The 23111-nt window shown below is 44.4% G+C and overlaps 1 protein-coding gene across 1 annotated transcript in view; it reads left to right on the plus strand.

Moving 5' to 3' along the window:
* Positions 1 to 23111, plus strand: part of LOC124789236 (sterile alpha motif domain-containing protein 1) — a 426634-nt gene that overhangs the window by 18129 nt on the left and 385394 nt on the right. The window contains exons 5-7 of the mRNA XM_047256531.1: positions 3311 to 3459; positions 8942 to 8981; positions 9051 to 9164. Of these exons, the coding sequence (XP_047112487.1) occupies positions 3311 to 3459; positions 8942 to 8981; positions 9051 to 9164 (303 nt within the window). The remainder of the gene's footprint in view (positions 1 to 3310; positions 3460 to 8941; positions 8982 to 9050; positions 9165 to 23111) is intronic.

Consider the following 23111-nt stretch of genomic DNA (forward strand, 5'->3'; position numbering starts at 1 on the left):
GTTCAATATATATCGCTGGTGTTATTGTCGATTGTTTCATGTTTATTTACTCTGTCGTTATCTCGAAAATATTCGTAATTAATTCTGTTTCTTGAGTCTCTGTTTTGTTGAAGTATAATAATGAGTAAAAGTAAAGTTATTAGAAATCCTCTGAAGGCTTTTAGGAAAAGGAGAAATGTTGGAAAGCCAAAGGTATGTGTTATTACTGTAAACAATAAAGACGATAACCAAGTGAGTGAACCTAACCTCTCAAGTACACCTGCCCATAGCAGTCAAAGTGGGAAAGAAAATACTTCACAGAAGAAGCTCGGTTCAATGAGTGAAAACTATGACTGTTTTATGGGCGAATCGGATGTGAATGACATATTTGATATGTCGGTTCTCAAAGGAATTTTTTCAAACTGTGTAAGATGTATTCATTGTAGTGAAGTTGGTCTGGAACTCTCCATAATAAAGCACGTAGGACTTGCTAGTGAAATACAACTGAAATGTGATAAGTGTTCATACATGACCACCTTTTGGAACAGTGTTGCAGTAACTGCAACTGAAGAAAATGGTAGCAAAATCTACGAACACAACAACGAGCGATGCTTGCTTTAGACAAGGAACGCCTTCGGGCTGCAGACAGGGCTGTAAAGAGTCTAGAAATACAAGCAAGAGTAAACAGGAGGAGGAACAAGAGGAAGCTGGAGGAGGAGTTTGCAGAGGATGAAGATAATCCATTCTATGGACCTGGAATGCACTAAAAAGTTAATCCAATCTTTGTCGCTCGATTCCCAAAACTTTTATTTTCTAATACTAATTACATGTTTTCTAAGGATCTTCCAAACATATTTGTTTCAAACTTTCAGTAAATGTTACACAGTACCTTCTGCATAATTTAACACAGCCTTTTTCCAAAAGACTGTATATTTTTGAATATATAAATAAAAAATTGCAAAAAATGTTATGAATTTTCATTACAATTGAAAAAAAATCATCTTTAATAACTGAACTAAAATTTTGTAAAATCCCTGTGTTAAGTTGTAGCCCATATTCCAATAAATAATCTGTAAAAAGTTCAACTTCCTACCTCAAATACTTTGTGAGGAAAGGTGTAATTTATAAGCGTTATTTTAACATTGCAAGTATAGGGCGTTCCGGAGTCCCTTAACATCTAACTGCCCACTACAATAGAAAATTTTTCAACAATGCAAACCAGCCACAGACTGCACACAGCACAGCCAGTGATTTTCACACAGAGCGCTACGTGGCGTTACCAATAAGAAAACCTAAACAGCCTACTTTCAGAAGAGGTTCATAACTTTCTGAACAGCATGGCGGTGAGCTGGTATGACATAGGCTTACAAAAACTGCGACAGCGTCTACAAAAATGCATCGACAGAAATTTTGGTTATGTCGAAAAATAGCTAAATGTTCAAGCTGCAAACTTCTGTAAACTATTGTAGAAATAAACAGGCCTATGTAATTATAAAAAGAATAGGAGACATTACTTTTGGGATTACCCTAGTATAAAGCCGACACCGTGGACTAGCAGGCTCCAGTGGCGGACACTCGCCTGAAGATCGCTCGACGGTTGCCAGCCGAAATATTGCAGCAAGGAGTCAACATTATCCGGCTACAATCCCGAAACCCCATAGAATGGATTACGGGATTTGGTCTCCGAATTTACTGCATGTGTTTGTTTGCGAATATGTTCGAGGAATTTTAAGAAAGATGGGAATGATGTCAACTGTAGACAGTGCATGTAGGGGAGGGAGGGAGCATGACGCTCTAGAAGTTTGAAAGTTTACCGTCTTACCTCCTTGCCTAGGGACGCCAGATGAAAGTTGATGTCGTCAAGCCCTGAATCAAAATTGCGCAACGCATAACTGGGGAGAGGAGCTTGAGAGCGCTACCTATAGAGCGTGCCTTTTCTGTACGATACTAGGCAAGGGGCTGGAGGACTCACACGCTGATGTGTGGGTCCCTGCATTCTATATCTTTCATTTTAAAAGAATTCCTTTAACTTGACTTCTTCGTGATTTTTAAGGTATGTTAAAGAATGATGACAATTGATTACCTATTTATTTTAAACATTATCACTCGACGTTACAGCGATAGCAGCAATTGTTTCGGTTTACAGATATTACAATTTTACAACTTATAGATCGGGTGTATTATATACTAATCTGCACGCACATTTCTACGGGTAAGACGGAATTGCGTTGGCCAAATGTATACCACCAAAGTCTCCCAATATTTTACATAGGACTTTCACTATGTGAGGGGGATAACGGGCAAACTGGGGACCAGATACTTTAACACAGGGGGTCAAATTTCCGGAATTAAACGAGCACATTCATTACCTTACACAATCCGAAGCTGGAAATAAAAGAATTAGTACAAATATTCAAATACCTCTCCCCCATGCGTGAACATTGAGACAGTCGCACTGAGGGCACGTCTGCTCACTTACCCGTCTTCTGTAACACCCCTAGAATATGGCGGGCACCCGGAGGTCTTCCTGGGCCCCGGTGGAGGGGGTGGTCGAACCACTTGGCCGTGACCAACCTCTCCACCCCAAATCTTGTGACACTGAAAGTCTTTGACTTTTACCTGCCTGTGCTGTCTCTCTGATCCCCTAGCCAGGAGTAAGGTTGGCACTACTATACTACAGAACTACTTCCCAACTAAGATTTGGCCACGCTTTACGGAAAGGTTTGAGGAGGATTAGCAAAGTTCATGTGCAGATGCACATCCACGTACAAGAAATGCATAATACACGACACATATAAATACGTATTATGAAGCCTGACACATTTCTTTCCAAGCGTCCACATGGGTTCTGTTGCACCCGCGGCCGGCCGCGTCGTGTAATAAAATTGGCTGCGGAGCCGCCTCTGTTTCTATTTCCTGGTGCGAGCGAGCAGCGAAACCTGCTGCTTATAGAGCGGAAACTACTGTACCGTTTCAAGTTCTACGGCGTGGTAAAATAATGGTGAGGATGAGTCAGACAAAACGTTTGTAGGTCCAGAGGATGATGAAAGGATGTAATCCTCATGTATGGTCTATTTGTAGTTATAGTAATTTATACTATTTGTCTATTTCGGGCTTTTTATTGGATGGGTAGTAGCTGGATGCTGGCTGGAAACCAGAGTCGCGTTCACCTGTAAAACTGTCTTCCAGAGATTTTCCGGAGAAGTGCAGCCGAGAGGCTGAGTAATTTTACACCATAATTACACTTCTCAGTCATAATAAATTGCAGCTGTAGCCTAAAGCAAATAGCTTCCCTGTTTGTGGCAGAATTTGACGGTGTGGTGTGTGACAGGGCGCGAGCAGCCGCCGGCCGGCAGAGTCCTCTCCGCTGGACCTGAGTCCAGGCGCCGTGGTGCCGCCTCCAGCCAAGAGGCGCGCCTATCACGCCCCCTCCAGGAGCATCGGGGAGAGCCTCTTCGCCTCCAAGGACACGCACAGGCTGTAAGTACACGCAGAGTCTCCTCCACACAAATATACAGGGTGATTCAAAAAGAATACCACAACTTTAAAAATGTGTATTTAATGAAAGAAACATAATATAACCTTCTGTTATACATCATTACAAAGAGTATTTAAAAAGGTTTTTTTCACTAAAAAACAAGTTCAGAGATGTTCAATACGGCCCCCTCCAGACACTCGAGCAATATCAACCCGATACTCCAACTCGTTCCACACTCTCTGTAGCATATCAGGCGTAACAGTTTGGATAGCTGCTGTTATTTCTCGTTTCAAATCATCAATGGTGGCTGGGAGAGGTGGCCGAAACACCATATCCTTAACATACCCCCATAAGAAAAAATCGCTGGGGGTAAGATCAGGGCTTCTTGGAGGCCAGTGATGAAGTGCTCTGTCACGGGCTGCCTGGCGGCCGATTCATCGCCTCGGGTAGTTGACGTTCAGGTAGTTACGGACAGATAAGTGCCAATGTGGTGGCGCTCCATCCTGCTGAAATATGAATTGTGCTTCTTGTTCGAGCTGACGGAACAGCTAATTCTCTAACATCTCCAGATACTGTAGTCCAGTTACAGTAGCACCTTCGAAGAAAAAGGGACCAAAAACTTTATTGGCTGAAATGGCACAGAAAACGTTCACCTTAGGCGAGTCACGTTCATACTGAGTTGTTTCCCGCGGATTCTCAGTGCCCCATATACAGACATTGTGACAGTTGACTTACCCGTTAGTGTGGACAGTTGCTTCATCACTAAACACAATCTTTGAAACGAAAGATTCATCTGTTTCCATTTGAGCAAGGATAAAATCACAGAAATCGATTCTTTTAATCTTATCAGCTGCAGACAGTGCTTGAACCAATTTCAGACGATAAGGTTTCATAACTAACCTTTTTCGTAGGACTCTCCATACAGTTGATTGTGGAATTTGCAGCTCTCTGCTAGCTCTGCGAGTCGATTTTCCTGGGCTGCGAACAAATGCTTGCTGGATGCGTGCTACATTTTCATCACTCGTTCTGGGCCGTGCAGAACTTTTCCCTTTGCACAAACACCCATTCTCTGTAAACTGTTTATACCAACGTTTAATACACCAGCTATCAGGAGGTTTAACACCATACTTCGTTCCAAATGCACGCTGAACAACTGTCGTCGATTCACTTCTGCCGTACTCAATAACACAAAAAGCTTTCTGTTGAGCGGTCGCCATCTTAGCATCAACTGACGCTGACGCCTAGTCAACAGCGCCTCAAGCGAACAAATGTACAACTAAATGAAACTTTATAGCTCCCTTAATTCGCCGACAGATAGTGCTTAGCTCTGCCTTTTGTCGTTGCAGAGTTTTAAATTCCTAAAGTTGTGGTATTCTTTTTGAATCACCCTGTGCCCACTGCTACACTACGCTCTTGGCTGATACTTCCTCCCTATGCCATCTAGATCATCGCCCACAAAACATGTGTGTTCCCAGTGTGTTGTCCTCAGCCCCGAAAACTGGTTTGTTGCACCTCCTTCCACCAGTATATCCCGGGAAATCCTCTTCATCTCTTCATAACTGCTGCAAGATCATTCCATCTGAACCTGCTTATTGCACTGAAGTCCTGGCCCGTCTCTACAGTTTTTACCTCGCACTCGTCTCACCATCAGCGCACTGACTACTCCTTAATGCCTCGGGATGTATCACTACCTGCGGCGCAGTTGGTTCTCCACCAGCACTCTAGATACTGTATTGTCTGAAGAATGCGTTCACAATCAAGCTGACAATTACTTATTGATGAACTCTGTTCGTGGGCGAAGAATTCTTTGTCCAGAACCTTGACTTACTGTGGCTTGAATAACTCACTTTCTCCATGCTCGGTGATACGTTTCTTTCAGTTTGGATGACATCTAATTAGAGGAGCCCTTTACCAAAACTGCTGTTCGGTAGTTTTGGTGCAGGACATAAACGACGTAGCAAATGGTAGGATTATCGGTAATTAAGTCGGGTGATGCTGAGTGAATTAGATTAGGAAATGACACTTAAAGTAGTAAAGGAATTTTGCTATTTGGGGAGCAAAATAACTGATGATGGTCGAAGTAGAGAAGATATAAAATGTAGGCTGGCAATGGCAAGGAAAGCGTTCCTGAAGAAGAGAAATTCGTTAACATCGAGTACTGATTTAAGTGTCAGGAAGTCGTTTCTGAAAGTATTTGTATGGAGTGTAGCCATGTATGGAAGTGAAACGTGGACGATAAATAGTTTGGACAAGAAGAGAATAGAAGCTTTCGAAATGTGGTGCTACAGAAGAATGCTGGAGATTAGATGGGTAGATCACATAACTAATGAGGAGGTATTGAATAGGATTGGGGAGAAGAGAAGTTTGTGGCATACTTTAACTAGAAGATGGGATCGGTTGGTAGGACATGTTCTGAGGCATCAAGGGATCACCAGTTTAGTATTGGAGGGCAGCGTGGAGGGTAAAAATCGTAGAGGGAGACCAAGAGATGAATACACTAAGCAGATTCAGAAGGATGTAGGTAGCAGTAGGTACTGGGAGATGAAAAAGCTTGCACAGGACAGAGTAGCGTGGTGAGCTGCTTCAAGTCAGTCTCAGGACTGAAGATCACAACAACACAACATCGGTAATACTGGTAGGGAAAGAAACACAAATGAATGTCTGTAGAGAAACTGGGTGCCGATGACTTCTCTTTGTTTTTCGTTTGTTTGTTTTGCACATAATTAGTCCTGCACATCGTTCAGTCTTAGTCCATCCCGTATTACATAAATTCTATTTTATAAGTAAAAATTAGTCTACTCGCGTTACTGCTGCGCGTTTACATAACCAAAACAATCACTTTTGATACAAGTACTGTTTACATGCACAGATGTATCTACATAATTATTGTTGTTATTTTGTACTCAATAGACGGTCTTTTTCATGATCAACGACAACAATTCATAAGTGTGGAAGCTCTTTAGAAATAACAAGCTTGTTTCATACAAGCTCGACGAAGTATTGAAGTGTCGTGTGATATGTTTTTGTTTTGCATTTTTAATTTTACCTATTTTTAGGAAATTGCATTTTCTGTTGCTATATGATAAATCTATATTGTTTTCTTTATTTTTACTCGACAGCCCTCTACTTCAAGTCAAAAATCAACAGTTTTCGAATAAAACCTGGACTAAATATTAACAATTTCAGTTTTGCTACAAATACTGTTTATTTTTAACTATTAGACAGGAGGACAACTATGTAGAACAAAAACGTTCCTTAGGTTGCCCAGCTCTTTATGTATTCTCGCTCAGTTTCTAGACGGTTCATCCCTTCACGTTTTTATGGGAATCTAATACGACGCTGATCGTTTACTGAAAGATAGCAATCGGTATTAGGTGACGCCTGATACGTATGCAACACACTTAACATACAGGTAATGTGGGTACGACCTTTACTGAGCAAAGTTACTGGGGAAAACTACAGTAGTCAACACTGCTTCTAGAGAGTATCTGACAGCAGTTCCACAACTCTACATGTCCGTTTACTTGTGTTACTGTATATATTTCTCCAACTGATTAAAATGAGCGCACACGCACGCGCACGCGCACGCGCGCACGCGCACGCGCGCACGCGCACGCGCGCACACGCGCACACGCGCACACACACGCGCACGCACACGCGCACGCACACGCGCACGCACACGCGCACACACACGCGCACACACACGCGCACACACGCGCGCACACACGCGCGCACACACGCGCGCACACACGCGCGCACACACGCGCGCACACACGCGCGCACACACGCGCGCACACACGCGCGCACACACGCGCGCACACACACGCGCACACACACACACACATTCATTCATTCATTAATTCCTTGTTCATGTAGCTCTAGCAGTAGCCATGCTTACAGACTTGAATTATGGGGTTTATAGGTACCATATTATGCGAACAACTGTTACTTGCAATTGCCCAAACTTATTTCAGCACCTTAGTACCATTATGAGTGGATACTTTTATTTAGTTTTGTAAAATTCAAACATCTTTTAAGTACTAATAATTCTAGGGAAATTCCGAGAATTGCATACAACTCCTGTCAGCCAGAGCATTTATGGCGGAAACGCAGCAACTATAAAACAAGGTCTCCAGAACAACTCAGCACTCTAAAATGTAATAGCTCCCACAGTACATCTGTTGACAACTTAACTAAAATATGTATAGATTTAAAATTACTAAAATCCAGAAACAGCCTATGCCCAAAACTTACAAAAGAACGAACTCCCACACATAAAAGGCATTAGTAGAAGCGAAACACATTACAAACAATTACACTACAGTATCCTCTGTGTGTGTGTGTGTGTGTGTGTGTGTGTGTGTGTGTGTGTGTGTGTGTGTGTAGAGAGAGAGGTAGAGAGAGAGAGAGAGAGAGAGAGAGAGGTAGAGAGCGAGAGGTAGAGAGAGAGAGAGAGAGAGAGAGAGAGAGAGAGAGAGAGGGGGGGGGGGAGCAAAGTTAAGATTTGGGACGAAATGCCGGCCGTTGTGGCTGAGCGGTTCTAGGCGCTTCAGTCCGGAACCGCGCTGCTGCTACGGTCGCAGGTTCGTGATGTGTGTGATGTCCTTAGGTTAGTTCTAAGTTTAGGGGACTGATCACCTCAGATGTTAAGTCCCATAGTGCTCACAGCCATTTTGGGACGAAATGATATGAAAACAGGTAAGCGTCGACAGATACTAGACACATTGTGTTCTGCGAAGTGCAAAAATCTAATTTGCGAGTGGAGTTTCACAGAGACATGAATCGTGTTTCTCTGTGCATTTCTACAACAGAGGAACACGGAGATGAGAATGGATATATCCGAAATATCCATAAGTAACAGCAAAGTATACTTGCGATTTTTTGTACGCAAGAAAACTACGCATGTAGATAGAGTGGTGAGTTAATTGGTCAGCCCAACTCAGAGTATTATTTAGTAGCAGACGGCGTACTGCTAGTGTGAAACAATGTAAAGAGGGTCCTGCAGAGCTAATAGCGTAGAAAATAAGGTAATAACCGTAACAGACCAATAAATTGTTTTCGGTCTGGACCGGTTTCAACAGTTGTACTTATAAAGTATATGCACTTTACAGAAGCTGAGGTGCTGAAACTTGTTTGAGCATTTGGAAACAGCAACTGTTTCCATAACAAAATGGTTCAAATGGCTGTGAGAACTATGAGACTTAACTCCTGTGGTCATCAGTCCCCTAGAACTTAGAACTACTTAAACCTAACTAACCTAAGGACATCACACACATCCATGCCCGAGGCAGGATTCGAACCTGCGACCGTAGCGGTCGCGCGGTTCCGGACTGTAGCGCCTAGAACCGATCGGCCACTCCGGCCGGCGTTTCCATAACAGATAGGTTCTGAATTCCAACAACTGTCGGAAGAGTTGGCTTCCCCACTGATCAGTTTGTACGGCTGATGCAGCTGGTGGTGTGACACGGCCTGTTGGTTGCGCAGGCGCCGGCTGGGCAGCGTGTCGCCGAAGCCGCGGCCCCCGGCGCCGCCCCCCGCCGCCTCCGCCGCCCCCGCGGCCGGGTCCCGCGTGCTGCCCTGCCCCTCGCTGTGCGGCGCCGCCTCCGCCGCCACGTGCGCCCCCGACGCCGCCGCCACTGCCACCTGGAGCGTCGACGACGTGGCCGCCTTCGTCGGCTCCATCGACCTGTGCGCCGAATACGCGCAGGTAAGTCGCCAGCCGCTGCCGTGTTTAACTTCCGCACTAGGGGGACATAAGCCGGAACATTTTACACGGGTCTGCTTGGTACAAACGAGGGTACCACTGTTGCAATGGAGCGTATTAACGTCATCGTTAGGAATAACCAGGTGCTCTAAATGGGTAGAGACTGTTTCGCAGAAGCAAAGGAAAAAGCATAACAGGTTTAAAAGAACACAAAATCTATAAGACTGGGCTGTCAGTTACTGTATTGTTTGTGGAGTTACAGAACGGAGTTGGATTAATTCCAATGCGGTAAAGGAGCATCGCACAACTTCCGTGATTGAATCTCATGTGGCATAGAGGGTCTCCCACCTAACTTTACCACCTTAAATATTTCTGAAACCAAACAAAATGTAAGAAATGCAATTTACCATGGATGCACCTACGTCAGGGGGTCACACAGTGGGCGAGTATACAGGTACACATTCTGTCAACGTAAATAATCTCACTTTCAACTTTTTCAAATAGGACATGTATTTATTCTATGGAAATGGAAACTAGAGGCACAGATAGTGATGGCAGACTTAGTTTCACTTCTCTAAACTTTATACCATTTGGAGTACTTAGATTTTAAGTAATGGAGACCGTCCAACAGTTTCTGCCGTAATACTGTGATATCGCAACGCGGGTTGCCTGCTGTAGCCAATCCTCGCTCTGCGCATTACGACAGAAACTGTGGCGCCGTTGCCTTCTTTCGAAATCTTCCTATTTCAGAAGGTACGAGGTTTACAACAATGAAAATAAGTGTGCCGTCACCAGCTGTGCCTACAGTTTTCAATCCTGTAAAAAAGAAGAAAAAAATTTTTTTTACATGTCATTTAAAAAACTTAACTTTGTATTGAAAGTGGCGTTCGTTTACATTTATGGATTGTGTATTGTTGCCCACTGTGTGAGCCCTTGAGGTAGTGCATCCATGGCCAATTGCATTTTTCACGTTTTGTTTAGTTTCGAAAACATATGAGGTGGCAAAGTTAGGATATCTCTAGTGGATATCAGCCTGTGGGCAGACGAACATCATGAAACCGGGTTCTACGTGGACTAACAGGCTGAAAACAGATATAACACCTTCACCTGAATAATTGAGATACGTTCCAGTCCTCTTGCCGTTGTTGGAAGCCTTTCTGTATGGCCAGACGTTACAATACTGAAGGCGAAAGTTTGAAGGGGAGCTAAGTCCGGATTTTGTGGTATCTTCAGCAAGATCTACACTGGCGTCTAAGGACGAAGGTAATTTCCACGTGATGAGTCACTGCTAAGTAACAAATCTCAATGAAACCTGGACGTGTTAGAGTACAGTGCAGTACAGAAGGTACCCCAAAGAAATACGCGAGGAGACTACCAGAAATGATAGTAAAAAAAAAAAACCACAATAATTACGCCGAATTCGTCGCGATTTGCGATGGTGCTCTGAACATTACAAAAGGGAGCAGGTGGTTTAATAGGGTGTGTGATCACCACAGACGACAATGGATGCTGTGCACACATACCTGGCCCCATAGCTGGTAATGAATTCTTGTGGTAAGACGTTTCATTCCTCCACCAACTGCTGACAACTGGTGGATGGTCGTTTGAGCATGTGGCAGTTCTGCAGTACGTTTCCCCAACATATTCCGCATGCGCACGACGGGATTTGAGTCGGGGAAACGGGTGGGGCAATCCATTCGTCCGATATCCTCTCGTTCCAAGATTTTGAGGTCAGTACGCTCAGGCAGCAGTACACCTTCCTACATCATAACATCTGAACCATCCAAACGATCAATAATACTCCTGGGTGTATTTCGTGTTCCCATCTCTCGCTATATGAGGGTACGTCCAGCACCGTCGAACATGAACGTTGTGGTAGTCCAGGCGTTACGGTGTGGTTAGGCATAATGCTGTGCATGGCCATACTGGCCTACAAATCGTTGAACACGGTACAATCATTGGTCAAATTTATTATGACACTGTACTCCTTTCCATGTACATCTTTTCAGAGTTGCATTCGGCCCTGACTCCATTTTTATGGATGACAGAGCCCGACCGCATCGATCAGAGCAGGTTGGTTGGTTGGTTGGTTGGTTGACGAAGGAGACCAGACAGCGTGGTCATCGGTCTCATCGGATGAGCGAAGGAAGTCGGCCGTGCCCTTTCAGAGGAGCCATCCCGGCGTTTGCCTGGAATGATTTAGGGAAATCACGGAAAACCTAAATCAGGATGGCCGGACGCGGGATTGAACCGTCGTCCTCCCGAATGCGAGCCCAGTGTCTAACCACTGCGCCACGATCAGAGCAGGTGCATGAGCTCTTGGGAGTAATGGATATTCCGCGAATGGACTTGCTGCCCGGCCCGTTCCCCCGTCTCTAGCGCGTGTGGGATGTGCTGTGTGCACCAGTGCACCAACGACCATCCAACGATAGTCAACCTCGCTGGTAGAGAAATGGAGCGCTATAGCACAAGAACTTACCAACCTTGCGGACAGCATGGGAGCGCGCCACTGAGCACTGCCCTTCATGGTAATCATACATCCTATTAAGTACCATGCGCCACCTTTTGTAATGTCCGAAGGACCATCACAAATCGCGGTTACATCAGAGAAGTTGTCTTTGAACAGAAGTCTCATTTCTGCTCGTCCCATTGCGTATTTCTTTCTGTTACATACTTTACTACACCGTAGCAGTTGTTTTTATGAATGGTCCAAGTTTGATCGAGCTATGTTGCTTTGCTGTGAACATCATGCAAAAGTTACTTTCGCCCTCAGGTGATGCACACCAGCGTACTTCAGGCAGCTGCAAGTAGTATTGAGGTTCCAGAATGAAATTTTCACTCTGCAGCGGAGTGTGCGCTGATGTGAAACTTCCCGGAAGGAGGACATGCTCGCGAAAGGCAAAGGTCCCGAGTTGGAACCCCGTCCGGCACATAGTTTTAATCTGCCAGGAAGTTTCATATCAGCGCACACGCCGCACTGTGTTTTCGAACTTTTTCAGACTTTTGCATCCTTGAGCCCCCAGTTCGCGATGTACGCTTCCCGGTTACAGAGGTCAAGGTAGACACTTTATTAATAATTATGGTACAGAGTAATATCACCAGTTAGAGATACATTTTCTCCAAGTACACCAAGTCCCTTCATCCATAAATGTATTTTTTCATCATTAGTAACTTTTCTACATGAGCGGGTATACAATCTAAATGGCATATTACTATAAACATAACTAGGTCTACTTTGCGTCTTCGGGTCGATACCACACTGCCAGGTCTTGTAGGCAATGACATCTCGGTCGGCGAAAGATTCACGTCCAGGAAGAGAGGCGTTCTCACAACGAACGATTTCCAGTGTAAACCAACCACTACCAGAAGTTCCAGCACCGACGTCCAGAGTAAAATTAACACTTCACCCACGAAAGAATATACGTACATTCAGTATAACAGCTTGCACTGTTCCATTTCCTCCCAGTTTATTCTCGAGGCTAATAATGTGTTTGTAGACAGACATGCGGTGGCGGCGGAAACATACCCCAAGCTGTGGCTAAGCCATGTCTTCGCAATATCCTTGCTTCCAGGAATACTAGTTCGCAAGGTTCGCAGCGGAGCTTCTGTGAAGTTTGGAAGGTAGGAGACGAGGAACTGACGGAATTAAAGCTGTGAGAACGGGTCGTGAGTCGTGCTTGGGTAGCTCAGTCGGTAGAGGACTTGCCCGCGAAGGACGAAAGTCCCGAGTTCGAGTCCTCGTCTGGCACACGGTTTTAATCCCCCGCTTTTCATCATCCAAGTGTGTTCTTCCATCCAATTACAGCCGCAAGTGTTTGCTTCGAGTTAATTCTCTCGCGCATCCTGTAATTTCCATTTTATTATTTTTGTACATTGATACTTCTGACAGTGTTTTAAAAAAAAGCAACGACGTCGATAAGAGAGATAGGCTGCTACGTCGAGCCACGCGCCTGATGGTTGCTACCCGAGTTAATCCGAGGGAACAGCCTCCAATCGGATAAATTGATCTCTGTGGCGCGGAAGCGACTACAGGTCCAGCCGCAGGTGGAGGCAGGCAGCAGATGTGCCCGCCACCGCCGGCTCGCCGTGGTCGTTTTGCGGCGGCCGGTCATCGCGGTAACTCGATGATGGCCGCTCGTCACATTACCGAGTATTACCGCCTCCGCCTCCACCTCCGCCGTGTTTGCCGTGCCTCGCCGTCGCCGCGAACGCCAGCCGGCCCCCGCCGTAATGGAATGTTTGCCGGCTTGTTAGCGCGTCACGTGGCGGCGCCTTTTCTGAACCCCCCCTCGCCCCCACCAGTCTTCGCCCCTCCCCCCTCCCCCTCTCTTCTGGTCGGGGATTCAGCTAAATCTTGTCTCGCCCGCCACTCGCTTCCTTTTACAGTGTCGCCGTGCACGGAGCAGTTTTCTCGCTCGCCTGCTGCCAAAGCCTCTTCCGTGTCGCTACCATCTACGTGACAGGCGCCGGTTCATACCTTCGCATTCCTCCGTCGCTCAGCCGGGAAGCCTCCAATTCCTTTTCTGAACTAAATCGACCATATAACTAATACGACTCCAGTGAAAATGCCCAGAAAATGTCCCCCCTTTCACACTAAATTTTGACTCAAGAATGAACGCTCACGAGGGCTATTCCAAAAATAAGGGCTGATCGGTCGCGAAATCGAAACCACATCGAAAATCCGATCAAGCTGTGAACCGATCTGGTTGGAGAGTGTCTCTGGTATGCCTGTACACATAGCCACGTCGCTGTTCTCACTTTTGAGCGCGAGAAGATAGCGCCTAGAAAATAGTGTCTCCCGCCGAGTATGGGTGCCTGTCGAGAGATTTCGCCTGATTTCATGCAACCCCACGTAATGTAACTGTCACGCATTTCGTCCGTCGCGATATTTCTCGGCCGCATACTGCAGGGGTAATGAGGACGTCCCACAGCGTTTTCGAGGGTAAGTGTTTGGTCACCCACAATATAGTCCGGGTCCGCAACTCGTAATCTCGAGGTCGCGTTCTCGCTTCCCGAGCACGGGGTCCCAGGTTCGCTTCCCGGCGGCGTCAGGGATTTACACCTGCCTCGAGATGGCTGGGTGTTTGTGTTGTCCTCATCATTTCATCATCATTCTTGAAAGTGTCTGAGACACAGTTGGGAATTTGTGCGGGCGCTGATAACCGCGCAGTTGAGCGCCCTGCAAACCAATCATCATCACCATCATCGTCATCGTCATCATCATCATCATCATCATCAATGCAGCCCGGCCTTGCCTCCTTCTGATTTTCATCTCTTCTCAAATTAACCGCTGGCTATGAAGACAGCATTTTGGCACAGACAACGAACTACAGTCTAGTGTAGAAAATTGTCGCAAAGCACAGGAAGCTGCCTTCCGTGATGAGGTTATTGGAAAGGTGTTACAACTCTGCGACAGGTGTCCAAGTCGGAGCGGTGTCTATGTAGAAAAGTAGCTGGAAGGTTTAGCTAACTGTTTGCAAGTAAAACAGTTTTGATTTTTCACTGTGGTTTCCATTTCTCGGGCGATTGTTCCTTACTTTCCGAACAGCGATTTTCCTTATATAGCCACAAATAGGCAACCCCAACTAAGGGGTGTCGAAGAGGTTGCCTCTCCTCAGGCTCTAGAGCTGCCGGGAGGCACCAGCCCGTTGAATGGATGTCATAATCTCTGCTCAACAAAGGCGCGTGGGTGGTGACGAGGGTGTTCTAGGAGGTCTTAGAAGGATCCTTTACCGTTTTATTCACGTATGTGTCATTTTTGCTCTTCTCAGTAATAACGCCATAGCAGAACGCGAAAGAGAAGGGCTGAAAAACCACACACACACACACACACACACACACACACACACTTTGCTGCTTCCAATCACATTCAGATTTCGTTCCATCCTACACACCACAGCAAAAACTGCGCTCGCACTACACTCCAAAGACTTCAGATCACGTTCAATGTGGTTACAGCCCCATGATGTCATCAGAGCTCCGTTGAATCATCCGGGGGGTTGTCAGCAGTGTCAGACGTTGTCAAGAATGTTGTTCGCTGCACTGCGAATTGTCGTTTCCGACCGCGAAATGTGCAGAAATCAACACCCCCAAGGGAAGGAGTGGTTTCATTGACAAACCTGCATGCCACCTCCTGAAGCTATTTCGTGTCGATACCAAACGACGCTGTGTCCCAAATGTTTTCCTCGGCCACCCGTAACAAAACCGCGTGATTTCAAGGCTGTGTGTGGTGGTTCTGATCTCCATCTTAGGGGCGTCAAAAAGTAAGGGGAGAAATGTGGGTAAGAGGGGAAGTGACGACATTCCCATCACGTGTCACGACCGCGACCGCGATGTCATTGAGCTGCACTGTCGTGAAATTTGCTACCAATATGACATCGTTAACATACATTTCACCTCCCATGAAAAGAGCTGTGGTCCTTTTTTTTCACATGTGTCGACACGATTACAGGGGAAGGTTGTAGGCACCTGTGGGCCAAATTTACAACTTATGCGTCGCAGTGGTAAACCGTTACAAGGTTTCGAAGAAGTTATGCCAGTTTGTTTTTGCACAGTGTGGGGATATTTTCGCTACACCGCCAAAGGATGTGGCATGCCTTAGTAGACGATAACCCGAGCATAGAATGCCTTTGCACATCGCCAGTGACATTAACTCGCGTAGACATAAATTATCTTACAGACATTACTAACTGAATGACTTTCAAGCTATCTTTCTTAAGTATCTGAGAGCTGATTTTCTTTGTGTGTAATTATGCTCCTTTACATAGGGGCGTTAAAACGAGGAAGTAATTTGTGAAAATGTACGTTAAACACGCATTCTGTGGAAGTGGCTTGTGGACTGCAAGAAAAGCAGAAGAAGAAAGATAGATTGGTAGCGTTTGAGACGTGATGTTATGTGAGATGTTGAAAATTAGGTGGACTGATACGATAAGAAAAGAGGAGGTTCCCCATAGAATCGGAGGGGAAATGATCGTATGGAAAACAGTGACTAGAAGAATAAACAGGATGATAGGAGATGCGTTAAGACATCAGAGAATAGCTCACATGGTACCAGAGGGAACTGTAAAGGTTAAAAACTGTAGGGAAAAATTGAGGATATAGGGCTTGCTGCTCTGACATAGCGAAGTTGTCAATGGTTGGATCGACCTTCTGAAACCACCTACATACACTGCGATGAAGGTTAGGGCCCCATATATCACACCTGCAGCCATTCTCTCTGATGGGCCCTTGTTTACGCGTAATCAACCAAAAAATATTGTGGCCTGGCAAACAACACTGGTTTTCGAAATTGCGCTGCAGTGTAGCGGTTATTTAACTGGTATGCCGAAGGTTGTAGTTGCGTCGTGTGCTGTCTCCTGGTTTAATCTTTGTCTAAAAGACTATGATAATTATTTTTATTCAATTGACTGTTGAAATGTTTATATGTTTAAATCTTTCTTGCGATAACAACCAAAAAAGTACTTAATGTAACGAATAATAATTTTTTACGTCCATTACACATCCAATATAAAGAAATTATTACAACTTTTGTTTTCTGTTCGATAGATCGGTAGTTTAAATCGTTTATATATTACGAGACACAAATGAAAATATTTAAAATTTATATTGAAACATTCTTGATAGCAATAAAACATTTATTGAAAACGGTATTCAGTTTCCGTCAAATAGCGACGATCTTCAGACTATATGCCCCGCCTGCCATCATGGTGCATTACTCCATTTAGATCGCTGTTTTATTCTCCATAAAACTGATATTAAAAATTATTAAAGACACATGGACAGAGATTTCAAATAACGGAAAGAATAAAAGGAAGAAAAAAGATACCAAATAAAAAAGTTAATGCGATGTTTATAAGGATGTGGCAAAGGATTAAAATAAAGATTATCTTTAAAACAATTAACGGAATAAAAATAACAATTCCAGTTATTTAGATACAGATTATTACAAGTTGATGGCATCCGACGGAACTCGAACCAACATCATACCAACTAACTTATCCACTAGGATACGACACCATTTCCAAAACCAATCTTATTTTCTTCGCAGCTCTAATGCAGCACAAGAAATCCTGTTTCGTCGCTTATTTGCTAACTAGGGCCGCCCAGGGAGAATGTCTGCAGGATGTGATATCTGGGACCTGCTCTACACCCTAGCATATAGTTGGTTTCAAAACGTCAGTCACACCTTGTGGAAAGCACGTTGGTAGATGAAGTAGTTTTCACAGGAGCGGAGTAAAAAAAGGTCAGAAGACTAACGACAAAAAGCAACGAAAGTGGAGGAGGGTACCACAGTTCCACCGTATTGTTAATGGGATTGTTAACTCAGAAAAGTTACGTGAGATACGACAAGCTGCAATAAACACACATGCCCCATTTCTGTATCCTTCTGTGGATCAGCTTAGTATGCTGAGCACAACAGTACCCTTCCATGTTCCTTTCCGTATTTGTTTTACTCCATGTCACATGTCCACTTCCACGACAATGTACTGTAAAGACACGCAAAAATCTACGTAGGCTCTTATTTTAATTTTGTGACCTTACTGTCAGGGTTTTGTCTAATGTTTCTGAGAGTGAAGAAGTTGCTTGGTGCAATATAAAAAGCTTTCGCCAATTCCACAAGTCGCCTATAGTCTACCTCTTCAGCGGAATTAAATTGTTATAAGCCAACTTCGATTTGGATACTGCCCAATAAAACATGGATTCCTACTGGAGCGCAAGGACAAACTTTGCATTGTATTTGCGACACACTGAAATTAGTTTACCAAAACACCGTGCTGTGATGAATTCTTTCGCAAGAGTATTTCTCTTTCATTTCATTTCCGCATGAGAAGTCTGTTGCACTAATTCTTAGAAACGGATCATCAACTCTAGAGAAAAAATATTCTTATTTTGCTGGATCCATTTTGCAGTAAATCACAACCCTACACGATTTGCGCAGTCCGTCTCTTACGTCAATCTTCAGGCATTTTTAACATGATCTGTAAGACATTGAGTACCAAGATGTCACCATGAAAACTCTGTCTGACAACATGCATGTAAACAAAATACAGGTCACTATCGATATGCAAAATGACAAATTTATACAAACAGATCTGATCTCACGTCATTGTTAACCGATAACTATACGGATATAACGAAAGTTTCAAAATGTGTGTAATGCTTCCGCCACTTCGTTAACATTTCAGTAGGTACTCAAGAGCAGATGCCTTTTTTCTGAATCTTTATGACTTTGAGTATTAATCCGATTGGTTTCATTTTTATGAGGAATTATTTTAGAGAGGCAATTAAACAAGTGTTATATGTGATTGTGTGAGAGAATGAGAGTGGAATAGATGGCTTTAAAAAGGCTTTATATTTTTTCCACGTAAAATCTTAAAATATATAGTCAAATTCGTACATATAACACCATTTGAATAAAGAACGCTTGCAACGACGCTGTTTAGCACACGTATCACCAAAATCAGCACCATCAATTTCGTTTCACGTGACCTAGAATCCGCTGATTTTGCATCGTGATGATATAGTTTGCTGCAGCATTTTACGAAAACGTTCTCCACTATATATTTTGGGGTTCTTTATGTTTACGTTGCGAAATACCAAACAAAATAAATGCCCAGACAAAATTTTGAAGGAAGAATGTTTTTGAAATGTTTGCCGCGCGGGGTGGCCCCGCGGTTTGAGGCGGCCTGTCACGGATTGCGCGCCCCCCTCCCGCCGGAGGTTCGAGTCCTCCCTCGGGCATGGGTGTGTGTTTTGTTCTTAGCGTAAGTTAGTTAAAGTAATGTGTAAGTCTAGGGACCAATGACCTCAGCAGTTTGGTCTCTTAGGAATTCACACACGCATTTTGAAATATTTGTTTTATAATGGCTACTTCTCAAGCCTCTGCCATCACACGAACTGACTACGACGTGTGCAGGAGACGGAAAAAGAGTTTACTCTTGAAGATTGTGGCGAATTTTGTGGTGCTCATGACGATGAAACATTTGCTACTAAAACAAGCTCAAAAAAGCTTGTAACAGATTTGTTACTACTCACATGTTGCAGATACGAGAAGAAAGTGCAAAGTATTTTACGACTTTCCAGCACGCTAGGATATTTTAGGGTCACAACTTGTGATACTATTTCAATATGAAAAACAGCCATAGTTGTAAATAGCCCTTTTTATTACTTGGTGATGACTGCTTTCGTGTTTTTATTCATAACCCATTCTCAAATCTCCCATCTGGTCGGAATAAATATTACTCCACATAGCAAAACTGACGACAATCGTTATCCAGAGGAGTTCAATGCAAGTGATCATGAAACCGGATACAAATTGTTTTTCATTGTATCCGGTTTAATGAACGCTTGCACTGCACTTCTTTGGATAACGATTGTCATACTTTTTGCTGTGTGGAGTAATGTTTATTCTGCCTGGACGGACGATCTAAGAATGGGTTATGAATAAAAACCCAAACTAGTCATAATCAAGTAATAAAAAGAATTTTTTGAAAAACAGATTCAGAATATTCCGTTATCTGAAACTAGCGGTTAGGCTTTAGGAAAAGTCGCAATGATCAATCAGAACAGCTGAGTAGCTTAAATTCCTCTAGCGAGCGGAATGTTATTTCCACGACAGTTGCTCGAACAAGGACGAGTATTTATGACTTCTTCTTTTTCTTGTGGCTTTGTCCCGCATCGGCGCACGGTCGGCTTTGTTATTTACGGATATGGCGTGGTTAATTTAAGGGGTGGCCTGTAGCCACCTCGTTACCCCCTGGCTCGGAATGGTGTACCCCGACTGACTGCGTGTCATTCACATGAAAGTGGGCGAAAGTTTTCTAAATGTTTGCGAATCGTAACCGAGGCGAGATTTGGATTCCAGCCCGGTATTCACCGAGTGAGATGTGGGAAACCGCCTAAAAACCACATCCTGTCTGCTCAGCACGACGACCCTCGTCGTCAGTACGGCAGGCGGATTCGATACGTGGCCGGAGCACCTCCCCGTCCCGGAAGTGACGCAAGGCTATCCTGACGGGTAAGGCCAAGTATTTATGACCGCCCTGAATAATTGTTCGGAAGAATTTGGGCTCAAACTCCAGTCCAGACACCTCGATTAACCCTCCCTGTGACTTCTCTAAACCACTTTATGAGAACAACGGGACGGGTTCCTCCGTATGACGCCCCAGCTCTAATCACCACAACATCCTTGAAAATAGGAACTTTTATTCCTGCTAACGATTAGATTGCCGTAAGCACGGGAGGATTTTCACCTTCATCTTCTTTGGACTAGAAGGGAAACTTCCTACTCCTGATGATAAATTCTCCAGTGATTACCACCCGAGATGGAAAACGTATGACAAGTGATGCATTGACCTCTTCCGGCGGAACGTGTTGGTTTAGGTCCTCGAGTTGCCCCGCTAGCGGCTGCTTGTTTACTCTTGTTGGTGCGCTGACGAGCTATTAACGCTAATGCGTCTGACAGAAGTCGGCTACGTGAGAGGCAGAGTGTGCTTTCCGTACTTTTCCTCGTCCGCTGTCGGCCACACACGTGCATCCCCATCTGTCAAGTAGCTCCGTTGACGAACACTTTCTCTAACTACAATATATATATATATATATATATATATATATATATATATATATATATATATATATATTTTTAAAGCGTCTAATCTTTGCGAAATCCATTGCAAGGAAGGCGCGGATGTCGTCATGAATACTGACATATGCCAGGTATCTCTTCTAAGAGCCGTGTACGTTATTTCTGGAGACATTTGTAATTTCGTTTTTGGAATGTGCAGCCGGAGTCATCTCGAACAAATACGGCTCATCATATCGTCCATGCTACACTGTGTCAACGGAAAGCATCGGTTTGTTTCCCGTTAGAAACAAAATCTACAGGCTGTAAATTCAGCTAAACACCTAGGAATTACAATTACGAAATTTAGTGAAGAGCTCTCAAGAGCTGCTGCCAATTGGTATTTTATGTAGCACTACAGGACTGGAGAACGAAAAGTACCCTCTACAAAAACCAACAGAGCCTCAGGAAACAGGTATCTTGTGAAAGACTGCTTGCTCTGGTCATCCACGAAATCAGAAAAATGTTCCTTGACATCTATAAGTCATGTGATTCGGTTCCAGACTGTCGTTATTAATTTATTTAGCGTTTGTGTTAGAGAATTACATTTACAAGTACATACATTTAAGTTGATATAAGATAAAATGATATGAACCTTTGCAGTCAGATACATCTATCAGGGATAATGGGTGTAAGTGCTGATCTGTGTGTGAAATCTTATGGGACTTAACTGCTGAGGCCATCAGTCCCTAAGCTTACACACTACATAACCTAAATTATCATAAGGACACACACACAGACACACACACACACACACACACACACACACACACACACCACACACACGCCCGAGGGAGGACTGGAACCTCCGCCGGGACCAGCTGCACAGTCCATGACTGCAACCCCTTAGACCGCTCGGCTAATCCTGTGCGGCTAAGTGCTGATCTCTTTACTGGTGATTGAGAAGAGTGTATTTAACATCATTACATCGGTGTTTACTTCATCTGAGGACTAATAACTCTAGCTAATAGGAATATTATGTTTTTAGGTCGGTTAGTGCCTCCAAGTGCTTGTTGCAAGAGCAAGCCATTAATGCTTTTTTTACCCTGGGCAGCAGGTTAATTGTTGAAGTGTGGATGCGTGGACTCTAAACGATTAGCCTATACTGACGGGCGTAGTCAGTTCAGTGGTGCAGTTGCGACCATGCAGAAAAGGGCAGGTAGAAATTACATGCTGTGTTTCTGGGAAGACTTTTCGATGCAGAGCAAAAACAACCAGCACACGAATGTGTGTACATATTAAGGCACTACATATAAAAAAGATATCCGAGCTTACAGCTGTTACACCCCATATAAACGAGGGCTATTTGGAAAGGTCCGATTGGGCGCAAAATGGAAACCACAGTGAAAATCCGATAAAATTTCGCAGTGTCTATAGTTTGTCTCACTCTTTCCTGTTCTGACTCGCATTCGGGAGGACGACGGTTCAATCCCGTCTCCGGCCATCCTGATTTAGGTTTTCCGTGATTTCCCTAAATCGCTTCAGGCAAATGCCGGGATGGTTCCTTTGAAAGGGCACGGCCGATTTCCTTCCCCATCCTTCCCTCACCCGAGCTTGCGCTCCGTCTCCAATGACCTCGTTGTCGACGGGACGTTAAACACTAATATCCTCCTCCTCCTGTTCTGAACCCACAGCGAGCACGTAAATATGCCTAGAAAATATTGTCTCACGCCATATATGGGGGCCGGTGAGAGATTTCCCCTGATGTCACGCAGCCCACATAACACAACTGTCCAGCGTTTCCTTCTGCATGACAATTCTCGACCCCACACTGAAGGGGCAATAAAGATGCTCCTGCAGCGTTTTCGATGAGAAATGTTGATCACCAACAACAGCATCCGTAATTGGCTCCCCCTGAGTTTCATCTCTGCGTGCTTGGACCGCTGGGCATGAAGACAACATTTTGGCGTAGACAACGAGCTGCAGACCAGCGTACAGGACTGGTGGAATGCACAAGCGGCTAGCTCGTATGATGAGGGTATTGGAAAGTCGTTATAACGCAAGAACAGATGCCTAAGTCGGAGCACCGATTGTGTGGAGAAGTAACTGGAAGGTGTAACTAACTGTAGCAAATAAAATATTATTGATCTTCACTGTGGCTCTCATTTCGCGACCGATCGGACCTTACTTTCCGAACAGTCCTATAATGATGAAAGCTGGAGAACTGGCAGTAGATGAAAGAAGTCAAGAGATCCATTTTCCATCATAGCTGGATATCCAAAGACTGCAACCAGTTAATTGCTGTAGGTGTTGTTCATACAAATTCTTTCCAGGTGTCAGTGAATTTTCTTTTTGGGCAGTCGTGGAAAATGTACTCCCGTGTTTGTTCT

Source organism: Schistocerca piceifrons, chromosome 3, assembly GCF_021461385.2.
Source record: "Schistocerca piceifrons isolate TAMUIC-IGC-003096 chromosome 3, iqSchPice1.1, whole genome shotgun sequence".
Lineage (NCBI taxonomy): Eukaryota > Metazoa > Arthropoda > Insecta > Orthoptera > Acrididae > Schistocerca > Schistocerca piceifrons.